General features: G+C 35.8%; 1 protein-coding gene across 1 annotated transcript; it reads left to right on the forward strand.

Annotated features, from left to right (window-relative positions):
- Nucleotides 1-10,280: 10,280 nt before the first annotated feature.
- KERA (keratocan) lies at nt 10,281-15,888 on the forward strand. The gene is made up of 2 exons (XM_071424306.1): nt 10,281-11,166; nt 15,716-15,888. The coding sequence occupies exons 1-2, from the start codon at nt 10,281-10,283 to the stop codon at nt 15,886-15,888; spliced, it is 1,059 nt and encodes a 352-aa protein (XP_071280407.1).
- Nucleotides 15,889-16,552: the final 664 nt, after the last annotated feature.

Raw genomic sequence — 16,552 nt, forward strand, 5'->3', positions numbered from 1 at the left:
AATAGTCCAAATGCTGTCAGCATCTTGGAACACACTAAAATAGATGTGTTAGTAACTGAGAGCTGTAAGTGGCTTGCTTGCAAGTACAGATCATCCCATGGGTACTGTTTTATTTTCAACTACTAGACCATTAAACACTCAAACAGAAACTTTGCTAGTTTCTATAGCAAAAGCAGAAACTATCACCTCTGAAAAAAACCCCAAACCAATTCATACCAAACCATTTAGTCGGCATGTTGCCAGTTCCAGATGTTCAAAATCAAAACACAGTTCACAAAGAAACCCGGGACTAAAACAAAAGGAGAGATTCAGAAAACAATAGAAATATTTCCCTCCTTTTTTTTTTTTCATTTTGGAATTCATAAATGTTGCTTCTTTTTTACCCATGTACAGGAAGGATTGACAGTAAAATTTGTTACAAGTTGGCTAGAGTTTTCATTGCAGAATGAAGTGTAAATCTGGGGCTTTCTGAACACATCAGGGTGGGAATCACTGTGGAATAGCACCTAGGCATTGTTACACAGAAAAAGAAGAAGGAAGTGCATGCAAAACACCCCAAAGAAAAGAAAATTGAATGAGAAATGGTATTTAACCATTCCCAGAGAGCTTTTAACCCAACTGTTCCCTTCATGTAAAAATATACTAAACACTAAGACCTCTAGAGCACAAACTGATGAGATATGCCAGCTGATTGCTGAAGTCTAACAACACAACAGAAAAGTATTATTCTTTTCAGCTTGCTTCAGTACACTGATTACATTTATGCAAAATGAAGGAGTGTGAACAGTGAGACTGAGAACAGTCCAACTCATGATAGAGTAGAACCTGTTAAGAGAACTTCCTTCAACCTTCTTCTTTCCAGGTAATGCCAAGGTGCTCCCCTTAGCCTCTCTGAATATACCTTATGTCTCAGTCCATGTCTTACTGCAGTCTGCCACTGCCTAAAAGAGTGATACAGAAAAAGTGCCCAGTGTCAGGATGCACGGTAAAAGGGAATGGTGGCAAAGAGAAAGTTCCAGAAGGAGAAATTTCAGCTGGACATATAAAAAAATTCTTCACAGTGAGTTCATAAAGTACTGTCACAGATTGCCCAAGGAAGCTGTGGACTCTGTATCCTCAGAAATGGGACAGATTTGTCTTTGAAGCTAGTCTTAGTTTTAGAAGGAGGTTGAACTAAACAACCTTCAGATGTTTCTTCAAACTTATTTATAACTTCTGTGAATCTGTGATTCTAAGAATACTAGTAACCAATGGGGAAAAATATCAGTTTTACTAGCCAGTTCTACAGCTGAAGAGTTTAGCATGAAATTCATGTGGAAAATTTCTTGTTTCAGGTTCCAGTCCATAATTCCAACTCCTATGATACTCACAAAACCTAGATTCCATAGGCAGGAACTGTGGAATCTTTCTTTCGATATCTTTGCTGTCTTGTGCCAATCTGCTCCCATCTTAACACTTGTGATTTACTGAGTAGTGGCAGTGAAATCAGAGATCCATCCCTTCTTACTCTCCCATGTGGGACAGCACTAACAAACATGCCACATCCTAATGGACAGGGTGCTCATGGAGGACATTTTGGTTATGATTTTTTTTCAGATTTTGATATTGGTTAAAAGGTTTTCCATCCATAAGAAAAAGAACGTAATTTGTAGGCCTTAAGGCTTTCACACAGAAATAACTCTCTTTTCTACTTAGTCTGAAAAGTCCAGCATCAGTTGAAGTAAGAAAGAAAAGAGTGGTAGCTGCACTTTGGGAGACTCACCTTGAAGGCAGAAAGTTCAGGTTCAAGTACCAGGGCAAATTATCACTTCATTATGTAAAGAAAAGCAGCTTTAGAGGCTGTAGGACTTTTTATCACACTGTTCTGAAATAAGATTGTGATTATGGGCTAAAATGTACATATTGCTACTCTTTAGTGCTATAAACATGTTGCTTTGTGGGGGAAACCTCTTCTACTTGTTTTAAGAGGTGAATCATATTCATTTTCATAATTTGAATTCTTAATCTACAGATCAAATAACACAATGTTTTAACAAGTTTTGATTACTATAAAAATTTCTTTTTAAAAGTATAATTCTTCTAATTCTTCTTATGTGGCACATCTCTGCTACAGCTACCTTTTAATTCTGAAATTATTAAAGAGAAGCAGAAAATAAAGTCTAATTAAGAAGGAAGTGAAGAAATTAGGTAAATACATGAGAAGAGAAATATTATTTATGTTGTCTATATGACAATGTAGAAACAAAGAGATTTGGTCAAATGCACCTGACTTCTGAAGGAGAGGAAAGCTCCTGCACTGTGCAAAAAAAAAAAGCAGTTTTGTCTTTGCTCTGTGAATCCCAGTGTGGGGCAATGCATACAAGTCTGTCATGGTATTTGGTCAACCTGAACAGAGCACATATTCAAATAACTATGAAGGCACTTTGGAACCCATTAAATAATACTTGTAAAAATATATTTCCATTGATGATAACACTTTCTTTGAAACATGCAAAATATTTCAGACAGAAGTACTGGAAATCTTTATAAATTTTGTAAGTTATAAACCAATTTAATAATAAGCTGTCTTGAAGATACACAAGTCTATCAAAATTCCTACTTCCATCATCTTTCCAGCATCATGTCATGTGATTTTGCCATCCGTCTTACTACACACACTGGTTTCTAAACTGCATGAACAAAAGTTTCCTGAACTTCACTTCTAGATTTCATCATTTTGCTGTCAAAAAAATAAACAGTAAGACCAGTAAGTTTTCTATACTGTGTGCAATGCTGCATTGATTTGAAGAAGAATTTGTGATTACCTGTGTATAAAAATGATATTTTTTTTTTTTTGTACAGGTTCTTAAGTTTGGATAAGAAGAACCATCCCCTGCAATATTATTATCCCCACCCTCAATTCAGAAGAAGGAAAGGTGTGTTGTTCCTAATGGAAATCACAGCCTTGAGCTGAGGTATGTATTACACAGAAAATGCAGAAGGGAGCTAGGCATTTATTGCTGGGATTCCCAGCTGCCGCCATGAAGATCATGGAATAATCTAAGAAAAGGGCAGGTAGTGTTGAAGAACACCCCTTTGATTATTTAGGGTGATTTAGGTCATTATTTAGGGCTGTGGAGCTCTGCATGGTGCTTGGACAAGGATGGGTGATGAATTCTCCCTGGAGCTGGGTTCCAGAGCTGTCTTCAGAGAAAAAGGTGGTGTCAGTTTGCATCAAAGTGCTGGGAATTGAGGAATTTCATCTAAACAATAAAGACTTAGTTTCAACATGTTCCATCTGAAAGGATAATCAGTGACTGGAGTAGTCATGGTGAGTGAGATTTGAGCTTGAAGTTGGGACTCTGGAAGAAAACTCAAGTGCTTTGGGAAATGCCAGATCTTGAAAGCGATGACTGATATCGCAATTTAAGAAAATAAAAATCACATAGTCTAATGTTTAATTTCAGTATTTCCCAAGAGTATCTGCATTAAAAGTTAGAGCAAAAATTACTACAATTAATGGAAAATAAGAGCTGAGTTTTCATATAGGTTATGCCATTTGGCGTTTCTTTCTAAATATTAAAAAAGCCCCTGAACCTTGAATTTGTCATGTGGCAAAATCACTGTAGCAGATCATTACTGTAAAAGGAACAAAATATTTTTTTCATTAAGTTGTGGGCATTCTCTTTTATGCAATGCTTGTCACTCATTTTAGAGGACAGAACTTTTTGTGAGTTTAAACTTCTTGAAATCTATTGTCTTACTGTGGGGATCTAAAATGAAGATGAATTAAAATATTTTTGGAGTTCTTTAACAAAAGAAGAAAATAAGAAAACAGAAGTTAACATAAATTAAGGATAAGGACATAATTAAAGGATAGTAAAGCCAGTTTGTTTTCACTATCCTGATGTCATCTCAGAATATTTAATCCTTGATGGTCTATGGTTCAAAACTTCTACAGGTTTACAGAATGGGCATCAGATCACTAATTCCTATTTTCATTTACCATTACTTGTCTGGAAAATATAAATTATCTAAATAGCTACACGTTGTCCCAGCAACTCAATATGTGTGTCACTGATAAATGCATGTTAGATATTTTAATTTGAGATACAGTTAGCATTTTAAAAATAGAGTCCCAGGGTGGGATAGATTTGTTAGTGTTGAAGTTGTTGAAATCATGAAAAAAAAGTAAAGTAAGAGATTGACAGTAACATTTCCATAGTAGTTAAAGTAAACCTAGCAAGCCAAGACAAATACCAGATTTTGGCATTGTGTCATGGAACCTTTTTGGTGTCACTGTGGTAAAGAGTTCAAACCAGAGAGAAAGTGAACAGAGTGCCAAAAAATTATTTAATGAAGCATATTCAGGAGACCAATATATTTCCCATAAAAGCTGAGCCCTTTTCCATAGTTGTTCTTTTCTGAAATGTGTTGCTCTGCAATGATCACTTTCAGCTAAGCTACTCAGTTCCCACCACAGTTTTGATAAGGGAGTGAAGTTGTGCAGAAAGTAAACTGCTAAAGTTTTGTTTCTAGACTTTTCGAATGGAATCTTATCTTCCTAAATCCTATATAAACAAGAGGTCAGGTGACATCTCCTTTTAACAAATTAAGCCAGTCAAACTGTTCCCCAGGGTTTCTTTAACCAATGTATTCTGATCTAAACTGAAAACTCCCCATGTAAACTCCCTATACTTCAGCTGCCTGCATATGCACAAAAAATGCTTAATTAAATAAGAAATGCAATTTCTTCCACTGCAACGTCTAAGCATGTAATTCTAGACTTCTAGTAGAGGTGCAGCATTCCTGCTCTTAAGTCTGTTTTGTTTTAATTTCTTTTGTTCACTAGGAATGATGTAGAGTAAAATACATCCATAGGAGCAGGGTCTGGAACATCTGGGCTAGTCCTTTGATCTGTCGGCAGTGTCCCTTGGGCTAGCCTGAAGGGCTCAGTCATCTGCTTTCTTTTAGACTCTTTGATCTTGCTGACCTTTGGCTGTTTTTTAAAAGGAGCAGCAGATATTATTAATTGAGCTATATCACTGTCTGGTGGTCAGGGAACCGTTTGGAAATAGAAGTTTTGTCTCTTTGACTCTGGGTAAAACTCAGAGCAGCAATGCAGAAAGAGAGAGATGACTACATGCTTGTTATCAGAAGTGAAAGAGGCAGACTGAAGCCTGAGTAAAAGTCAGCAACCCCATGAAGGTGTCTGGAGCTACCATTAGGAGTATAGGATGAAGGATACACAAACTGGACTTACTGTCTTCAGCTTTTGAAGCACTACCTTCTCTCTAGTAACCATGAAGACATTCAAGGGCCTGTTTCAGATGAACTGATTGTCCTGTGGAGCAAGGCACATGGTTTTTAGTGAAGTACTGCCCAAATTGAGGCACCCTGGATTGCAGCCTTTGCTATACGGAGCAATGCACCGGGCTAATGAGTAAGCTCTGCTTGCAGTACACTCCTGGGTTGGCTGGTGATGAACTATACACATGCTTGATGCTTAACAGACCTTGCTTCAAATTCAATCTGAGACATATGGCAGCCATTACTGAAAGAAAGCAATGCATTTTTTCACTGTCAGCAGCCCTGATGCTAAAACAGAACAGCTCCAAACAGCAGTCCCAGTTGTCCATTTCTCCTCCCAAAGGGTCTTTCTGGTCTGTCTTTTTTACTCTTCTAGTCTTTCCCAAGGTTGTGAGCTGTTTTAATTTCAAGCATGTATATTACTTCTCAAGGAGATGTTACTACCCCCTGCAATTGTTGATGCTCTTCACTTTTCTATACTTTTTTAATACAAATTCTCTTGATTAACAGTGTGGATTGAAAGGAGACACGTGCAGTAAAAATCCTGTAATAGCTTCAGACATCTTTCTCAAACTAGAACAAACCCAAGAGTATCTCTTAGAAATTATCTCCAAAATTCAGAGTGGGTATCCACAGTATTTTTACTGTAATATTTTTATCCACTTCCTTTTATTGTTGTGCAAATACCTTTCATACTGTTACTTTTTGAGAGATTGTTCATGGTCTCAGGAGCACTTTGAGTTTCACTGATATTTGCCTTTGATCACTCAGCTTCTCAAGTTAAAAATTACCTCATTAACACAAAATTCTTAGCTCTTACTGAAAGTAAGGTTCTGGAAAGAGTCTCAGGTTGGATCTGCAAAACAAAAAGTCTCCCAAACCATTAGTCATTTTTGAAAATCTTGGCCGTGGTCTTTTATTAGCCTGTAAAACTTTATCACCATAAAGTGCAACCTTTAAATAAGAAATATTTTACACCAGATGACAAAGGACTCAACACAACAAATGCATGAGATGTGCATAATCTTGAAGGCTTCATGGGAAGAAGGCTTTCTGCAAAGCCTGCTTAAACACCCAGGCGATCATTGTCTCTACAGAGATATTTCAAAAATTTTTGGGAGCGTGTAAGAAAATATGTATGACTGTCATAAACACTCTTGCTTCTTGATTTTGAAGACATTTCTTGTCATTTTTTTCTGCTTTGTTTTCATCAGAAGAAATGGAAATTCACATTATTGAGAAAGTCTTAGAAAATATATTTTGCTATATTCTTCTCCTAGTGAAGGACTCTTCCTTTGAATGGAAATGTGTGTTTGGTAAGGACCAAATATCTGGCCTCAAAATCCACAAAGGGCAGATTGTGACCCTTTGCTGAACAATATTTCATACAAATAGTACCACTGCCTGCCACAAGGTAAACAGCAAGTCTCTTTGCCAGGGACTTCTGTGATAACATAATGAGTATCTGGACATAATTAGCAGGTAAAAATAGCAAGTAAATTCAGACCACCATGAAGCAAAAGATAAATTAATCTTTTTTGTTGTTGCTCAACGTAAACATCTGGCAGGATGCATTTAGGTGTGTCACAGCAGATACCAGCCATGAGCACTTGCAATTTCAGTACAACATTCGGGATGGACTCGGCTCTTTCTTTAGTGGCAAAGAGGCTTCCACATTCTCTCTTCACACTTTGTGAAGATTTAGCACAAAAACAAAGCAGTTTTATACTGCACTGCTTGCTGTTTACAAGAATCATAGATGCACTTTCCATGGTGAAGCCTCCTTAAATGGAGGACATTTGGACATACGACTATTTTAAATTTCACACAGTGATGCCTCTGCCCCTCCCCATCTCCCTTGGATGGACTCCAGCTGAGAAGCATCCTTGTCACTAATGTGGGGTACCAGCTCTGCTGCAGGAGGTACAAGTCTTAAACATTTTAAGTTATAGGTGTTCAAAGTGAAATCCACAATGAAAATTGGGGTTTTTTATGGCTTTTGTCCTATAATTAGTACATCTGCTTAAAATTAGAACCTTTGTTTAAGGCATAGATGCAAATTAATTTAATCTAATTTAAATTATTAAAATATTTAGTACGCATGAAAGAATCAGTTTTATACCTGCTTTGTAAGAAATCTCTGATAATCTTTAAGAGGTGTTGAATGGCCTGGAGTGCTAGCAGAGTGAAACACTTAAGCACTTGTTTTATTTTTAAGCACATAAAAATGCAAAAATTACTGATGGTAAGGATGGATTTTTCATAAACAAGAAACATGGTGGCACAAACATAACTAAAGAAAAAAATTTATGATGTGTTTAACATTATAGCCTTACTGAAGACAGTGAAAGCTGCCCATGTTTTTAAGGTTTGCTTTCCTTTTTTTGACTACTTTTGGTCTTTTCTGGTTCTAAACTTCTTTTGACACATTCTGAGTTTAAGAAGCAAGGGATTAAAACCTATGAAATAGGTTGTTATAGGTTTGATGGTTAAAATCCAACAGATGAAACTGAATTAAAATAATTATGCAACTAAGTTTTAAAACTAATATAAATCATTTAAAGTACTAGAATATATTATATGTTTTCAATATTTTCCATTAACTTTTCCCTTAAAATATTTATGTCATTGTTCTGGCTTTGAACATGAATAGTTTTTCTGATATGAAGTTGTTACTTTAAGTTTGGTCTAAAAAGGAAAACAAAATCTTCCAAAATACTTAATGTGAGAAATATGTGGCTATCTTTGGAGAGCAAGTTGGCTGAAAAGAGCTTGCTTTAGATCAATGATGAAAGAAAATTGCAAGAAACACTGAGGAATATTATAGCTTTGTATAAATACATGTAAATATCTCTCTGAACAAAAAGGAAAAGGTAAGATTTAATCTTTAAAGAAATGAAAATATTAAAAAAATCTTAGCAAATGCATTTGCTCTCTTCTTCTCCTAATCAAGAATTTTGTCTTTAAATGGCATGACAGCATCTGCATTTAATAAAAATCAAATAAAATATTTCCGTAGAAACAGATGGCACTGGCTTTAATCCTTTGTGGCCAAGTCAGGTATTATGAGAATGAGTTATGATGTAAGTCAGCTTTGCGTGTAAAGTATCTTCTAACAAAAATCTTGAATAAATGTACACTTTGGGCTACCTGTTTCATCTAGACCAGCTCCCCTCATCTGATAGAACATAAAAAATCAAATGCCTTCAGCTCAGTGGCTGGTTGATATTGAGGCCAGGCTTTTCTTCTTTCCCTGCCTAGGTGCTGAGGTGCCTGAGCTGTTTCAGGGGTTAAAAGCTGTAAGCACTGATGCGTATATATGAGGCTGTATTCCTAGAACACGGCTTGTAGCCCGACTCAAGCTATTACAGTCTAACAACAGGGACCAATAGAAAGAGAAGAAGATCCAAGAAAGCTGAGGTAAGCCCAAACTCTGAAACAATGTCAAACTAGAAGCAATAGCTAATAAGGTGTGCATGGAAATACATCTGGGAATACTAGTACGTACTTCCAGTTTTATATGCTGCTAATTCTTAGGAGGACAGGAAACAAACACAGGGGTTAGCAGCCAAAAGCGGTGAATTTACAGTGATTTCTAACTGGCTTCAGATAGTTCCAGGAACTTGACTAACAAGGTAAACAGCTTTATATTTCGTTTTTAAAGAGTTATTAAGGTTATGAATATTTACAGAGTAAGAAGGTAGCAAATTCACTGTGTGAAATAGAAATGTTATTCTTTAAAAATACTTTATTTGTCCCTTTCTTTGGAACACTTCCAGATAGCAGTTTCTGAGGCTGGAAAAGCTATAGGATTTTGCACTTGTTACTGCTAATAACAATGTTGAAAACTATTAAATTACTACATATCATATGCAGCAACTGAACTGAGCTCTTAACCTTACTGATGCATTAATCCTATGAGAGAACTTACTTTTATTTAAATACTATTTTTGTCGCAGCTAACCTCCCATTTTTGACCAGAAATTTCAGCTATCAGTCTTTTGCCTCTACACTGCAAAATGCTTCTTAATCTTCATGAGCCAGTAAGCAAGATAACAGAGGTTGTAAGGCACTGTTTTTGTGCTACACAAATATTTCCTTTCTGAGTAAATTATCAGTGATAATTTTTTTCATAATTATAATTGTGGAAGAGGCTAAAAAAAGCATATAATTTAGTAGGAAAAATAGTTAAAATATGCATAAAGCTATATGAACAGTTAGGTCAGGATTTACTTATTGTGGATATAATTTGGTTAGGGCTTTTTTTTGCGTCATTTAGAGCAGATATTTGTTTTGTCTGTTTGCTTTAGGGAAGGAAATTTGTAACTTTGGATATGAGAGAATGAGTGAGGCAGGGAATGGATTAGTCAAACATATTCCCTCCAAGCTTTTAAGAACATGCCCAACAAACAGCTGTTAAAACACTATTTGATCTTCCACTTTTCAATGAAGACAAAAGACCCTGGAAAATCTGATCCAGATGTCATTATAATTTAAGAGAGAGCAAAAACAGAAAAGAGGGGATGATTAATTTTGAAAGGAGGAACACTGAGTACTATAGTATTTATATCATCATGGTAATGATATCCTTTCTGAAAATTAACCATTATATAATGTAGATTATAGGTCTGTACAGGAAAACTTACACAAATGTAAAAGAGGTACTGATTAATTGTCTAAAAATTATCCATACTTTCATATTTTTTTAAGTGATACTTGCATGAACATCAGTCAAACTGGGAGCCAATGTGGAGTCTAAGCTGAATCAGGGATATGTTTATCAATATATAGCACAGAATTGTTTATACCTTTTATATTACTTTTTAGTTTTTCCTTAACAGGCCATGGATACCACCCTAGAGGAAAGAATCTGACTGTTTATAAAGGAAATATTATTTTATATGCAAAATTTTATTGTTAATCTAGTATGCTACTAGGGAGTTTTATTGAGAAACAGCTAATTGTTTTTTTCCCCTTCCAAGGCAAACACCATGATTTTAAAAGTCTATACAAGCCTTTTGCTCTTATTCTTGGTCAATTCTGTGTGGACTCGAACTGTGAGACAAGTTTATGATGATCTGGATCCTGGCCACTGGTCTCACTATACTTCTGAGTGTCCACAGGAGTGCTTTTGTCCTCCTAGTTTCCCCAACGCATTATACTGTGATAACAAAGGACTTAAAGAAATACCTCCAATTCCAGCCAGAATTTGGTACCTCTATCTTCAAAACAATCAAATTGAAACTATTTCAGAGAAGCCTTTTGCAAATGCCACTCATCTGAGATGGATAAATCTGAACAAGAATAAGATCACAAACAGTGGGATTGAGAATGGTGTGCTGAGCAAGCTGAAAAGGCTGCTTTACTTATTCCTTGAAGATAATGAGTTGGAAGAGGTGCCTGCTCCATTACCAGTGGGTCTGGAACAGCTAAGACTAGCTAGAAACAAAATCTCCAAAATCCCAGAAGGAGTCTTCAGCCACTTGGAAAACCTTACTATGTTAGACCTGCACCAGAACAGTTTGTTGGACAGCGCTCTTCAAAGTGATACCTTCCAAGGACTCAACAACCTCATGCAGCTCAACATCGCAAAAAATTCACTCAAGAAAATGCCTTTAAGCATTCCAGCTAATACACTGCAGCTATTTTTGGACAACAACTCCATCGAAGTTATACCAGAAAACTACTTCAGTGCAATACCCAAAGTGACTTTCCTTAGGCTGAACTACAATAAACTATCTGATGATGGTATCCCTCCAAATGGGTTTAATGTTTCATCTATTCTAGACCTACAGCTGTCTCACAATCAGCTCACTAAAATTCCACCAATCAATGCTCATCTTGAGCACCTTCATCTTGATCACAACAAAATCAAAAGTAAGTGTGTATTACCAGAGTGAAACCCTTCAAAACCATCTCCATTTTAAATGTCGACTTAACTATAAAAATGGTATTTGAGATAAAGTGATTAAAATCATGGAATCATTGAATAATTTGGGAAGGAAGGGACTTCTAGAGGTCCCTTTATTCCAACCTTCCTGCAATAAGCAGGGACATTTGATGAGGTTTCTCAGAGCCCTGTCCAGCCTGACCTTGAAATTTGCCAGGCATGGGGCATCCACTACCTCTCTGAGCAAACTGTTTTTGTGTTTTACTATTTTACAGCATATTTGTTCTATTAAGGTTTATGTCCTTAAAGGTTTTCCATGAGGTTTTCTGAGATGAGGTTTTCTGTACCCAAGGCAACAGAAGCCTGCTGGTTTTAAGTTTCATTTCCAGGACTGTTTCCAAATTCATCCAGGTATAGAGGGGGTGTGGTGGGTGGGGATATTCCATACTCTATATAATGAAAGTATCTAATCAGTAAGTACTTCATTTCATGCCAAAAGCCAAAATAACAATGATGACTTTTTATTCACCACTGCACAGAAGGAAGCCAAGTTTCTATATTTATCTTTTCATCATGATGATTTAATTGAATACATGGTCCTTTACCACTTCTTTGTGCCACTGTAGTCCAAAAATATACTAAAAATAATGGTTAGGATTTTGCACAAAACAAGGACCTATGAAATGAAGATACTTCTTGATAATTTATATTTATTCATTGCAATTGGCAAAATAAAAATGTGAAATCATATAAATAAATTAAAAATGTGTATAACTGGCACATATTTTCGTGGTCTGAAAGAATTCTATCTGTTAATTAGAGTTAAAGCTTATGACAGATGTTGTTTCTGAACATATTTCATTGCCCCCTGGTTACTAAGAGATTTATTTTAATTGCTTCACTGCAAGGCCTCAGGTGCAGACTTTATTCTCTCACTTCAAGTGGACACAAAATTGAAATCAATGGAATGTAGCCCGTCCAGTTTAAGAACAGTTTTGTGTCTAGGTAGTATTTAAAGAGCTGTCCAGTCCTCTTCCTTCCCTGAAAAAGTTTGACAAGGCTTAAGACCATGAAAATTAACTTTTGTAGTATGTACAAAATAAAATCTCATGTTCCAATGACACATAACCTGTGATGAACTGAATACTGATGCTTTTCCACAAATCTTGTATTCCTTAGTGCCTTTACCACTTTTCAAAAGTCATTGTCAACTTAAGCACAAGTTGGCTTGTGGCTGACTTTAGCCAAAAAAAGAAAAAAAAAAGGTAATTATTAGTAACTGAATATAAAATAGTTGCAACCTGATGCCTTAAATGAAACTTGGGTATCATGTAAGGATGTTTTACCACATGGAATAATTGTTCAAGAAGTAAGGGATAATGACATAGTCTCCATGAGACTTTGCTCTGATAGATAATATCTTAAAGGGCCTTTAGAATTGCAAACCAGGAATGTAATTCCATCAGGCCAGTGTAGTAAGAGCTGACACTAATTCTGCAGATTGGTTTTGTCTTCTTAAGCCCAGATCAGACATTATTTTAAGATAATCAATGTGAAAGGTTTGAAAGAAAAACAGCTGTAAAGTCCTGATCTGGTTCCTTCACAAAAGAGTCCTGCTGAAGGTTTACTTTTATGTGTGCAGTATGAGCCCTTTTTATAACATTAATTTTCAGGTATTCCTTCACAACTGCATATCACTGCTTTATTTTCTCTTGGCGAATCATAGTTACACTGTTGTCATTGCAAGAGTTCAGACATCAGCATTTCTATGTAAATACCATTTGACTATGTTTTATCAATTCTTCATATAAGTGCATGGCCTTATTTCTCCAGAAACTGTTTATGAAGATACAAGGCCTTCTTCTGAAGCCCAGGAAAGCCAACGATAGCTTCATTATGTGTCTCAGTGGAACAAGAATTTCACCTGTAACTCCTTCCCTAAGGATCTCTATACACAGAGGAAAAAAACTATTCTAATTCTGGAAGTAAAATCAACTTAAATCCAAAACTAATTATGGCTCCAACAGATTTGCAACACATTTGTTCTATGGCATTATAAAACTCACATGCCTACATATTTACCTGGGAGATACACTTGTGAGGCTCTGGGGAATTGTTAAATAATGGAAAAGAGAATGTTAAAGTAAGCAAAAAGAAGGTATGAAATGATGTAACAAGTGAGCAAGGGTCAGCAGGTGGTATTATTACAGTGCTGTCAAAGGGCAAATGAAAGGGAATAAACAGTAAGTTCCCCTGGAAGAACACCAGGAGGACAAGATAGATACTCTGAGCTAATATTATTCCACATTTAGAGAAAGGGAGAAATCCCTGGGCCATGTATATAAATTTTGTTCCTTAATTGTAAGTTTTACTGGGAAAAGATCTTCTGCATTTCTTCAGCAGACATACACTATTAGCCATTAATGAGAACTTTGGCAGTTTTTCCTTACAGCAGCTCTAGGTTTCATGTTTAAATATTCAAGGACATAACAATTCTGTTGACAAGTGGTAGAATTCATCTTCTTTGAATAAACTATCCTAGATTTTTTTATCTAATTTGCAGTAGTCATACAGACCTCCTACTCAATGGAAAGGGATACACAATTGTACAGAGAAATTCATCCCATCTTAAGGAGCTGCCAGTCCCCTTTTGGAAGTATTCATCTCTCTCTAGAGTTTATACAGAGAGTCTAAATGGTTTACTTAGGCTGACACAACTTCTAAATGGATCATGGCAAGGTGAATTGTACCTCTGGAAGGAACAACCTGTTCCTCCTACTTAAACAAAATTCAGCCATATATCCATGAAGAGTATTGAAAGAGAGAAAAAATAGAGAGGCTTTTACTCTCCTGACAGTTTGGGTAGGATTTACTGTTTATGGGAAGAGAACAATAAAACCCAAACCAATTCATACCACACATCATCAGGAAATAACTTCTTCCTAGGTGGCCTGTGGTTAGATAACTGCTGCCTCACTTCAAGCCTGGAGCAATTAACCCAGTGAAAATGAGTGCAGTGAGATAGTTTTTAGTCAGAGAAGACAGACATTTAGGATACACTTGAAGCCATCTTGTCTCTATGACCTGTAGTGCTGATAAAACAAAGCAGATATTTTCTGCTAGATAGTGTTGATTCACCCAAAACTTTAAATAGCTGCCTTCTTAATGAAAATTCTTAAGCTTTCTGTGTTGTAAATTCACACATAAAGATAAGCTGTAGCTTGTTTCTTCCAAAAATACCAAAATCTTTTCCAACATGAATCAAATTTCACAAGATAAACAAAACAATTTGCTATCACGGATATAGCAAAAGCTTCGGGCCTTGGCCAACTGGATGTATTTATCTAGTTTCCATGACAAAGATAGAGTCCACTTCCAAGATGTTGCAAATGTCTGGGCAGTTTTTCAAAATAGAGTGGAGGGGAAAAAAAAAAAGTAAGTTATGGGGAAAAAAAGTAAGTTATGTTGTTATTTTTACTTTATAACATTTCTCTGATTTTGGAGATTGTAGTCAGAAGATTTGTGCATGGTATCATTACTAAATATAAAGGGAGAATTTTTTTTCTTATCTCTTTGTTAGTAAAGAAATTTGTTCAAAAAATCTGTTACATACACATTCTCCAGTCACTTTTTTTTCAGTCAGTATGGGGCCAAGATCTTCAAGCAGTTAGAATATCATAATTTGGTTGAAGGAATTTGACATCTTTGATAAACAAACACCACTTCAGTGTTTTCTAGAGGCCATTTTGAGGCTTCCTGATTATTTAACAACTAAAACCAAAATATTTAAAAAAAAGCATTTTAGCCAAGTGACAGTGCAGAGGTAGACAACCTAGAGGAGACAAAAAGCCCAAGCTATTCAACACTTCAGAATATGGGTAATGATTGAAGCCATAGTTTCAAATTTTATCTGTACAGAAATAAATGATGCATGATGTATGTAGAATTTTGAGGATTTGTTAGCTTTCAGATCAGGAAGAAAAATATCTCATTGCACAAGTTATAGTCTTGCAATTAGAACCAAAGCCACTTAATAATGTCAGAGAACAGAAAAGTACAGATGTTAAAAATTAAAAACACTATACAAAAAGTTCCTCTGATTCAATACTGCTATTGTTTTGAATGCAAGATCTTCATTAGAGAATATTATCAGCCTAAAATTAATGTACTGTCATTGAAATAAGATGTTCAAAACCCCTCAGAAGTAATCTTGCCTTGCTCACTCAGAATGTAAAGAGCTATTTCTCAATGCTTACCACATAGTTGTATAACTTAGTATCCCCTTTTCCAAGGATAAATTATGCATCTAATGGCCTTTTTTCATCATTGCACCACAGTAAATATGTAATTCACTGGTCCAGATCACATTATATGAAGATGCTTGTTTTCAATCAACAAAGTATTTAAAGGTAAACAAAAGCAACAGTCTCCCATGCTAACATCAGTGGAAGTTTACTTTATTTGTGTCCCAGGTGAATTTTATCTTCATGAACTTTTCCCATGGAAATAACCTAACATGTTGATCTACACTTTCAGGTGTCAATGGTACTCAGATGTGCCCAGTTTCCATTGCCCTAGAAGAAGATTATGGTTATTATGGCAACATCCCTCGCCTCCGATACCTTCGTCTGGATGGAAACGAAATTCAGCCTCCAATCCCACTGGACATCATGATTTGTTTCCGACTACTTCAAGCTGTTGTCATATAAAGATATTGCAGTGTCACTCTTGTACCATGAGAGTGCTAAGATACAAGTTTTGCTGGAATGAAACTTGTTCTAATTCAAATCAAGAAGTAACAGCTTCATTTGACTTTAATTTTTTTTCTTGGCTTGTATCTTTTCCACAACTGAAAAGGCTGTTCTTTCAGAAGGGATTTTGTATGGACCTGAAACATGTGCTTAACACCTTATCCTATAAATTCATAAGTGAATATATTGAAAAATCATTGGTGTAAGATCCCAAATATTCCAAAGAAAATCCTTACTTACTCCATCTTTCTTGTCAAATGTGACAATGCCTACCCTGCTAACATAATTCCTATAGACAAGTTATGTGTCTTCATTTTGTTATATAGTAACTAACACAATGAATTTGTGTTAGTTAGCACTTGACCAAATACAAATGCTAATAAAATCATGAGCTGCATGATTAGTAGTTATCAGAACTGCCACTGACATTTCAGATAGTGACTCGTGGTGAACAACCACTTAACATGCAAATAACCCATCAACTGCTGTCATCCTTTGAAGACTAATACTTTTAAGGTGAAAAGTACATGAGGCTTAGTGTCCAAAGTATACTGAATATATATCATTGTAGGGGTTCATTCAGTGAATTTCAGAACTGGAATAAACTGATCCAGCTCAAATT

Source organism: Agelaius tricolor, unplaced genomic scaffold, assembly GCF_023055355.1.
Source record: "Agelaius tricolor isolate 1412-34295 unplaced genomic scaffold, bAgeTri1.0.p SCAF_3, whole genome shotgun sequence".
Classification (NCBI taxonomy): Eukaryota; Metazoa; Chordata; class Aves; order Passeriformes; family Icteridae; genus Agelaius; species Agelaius tricolor.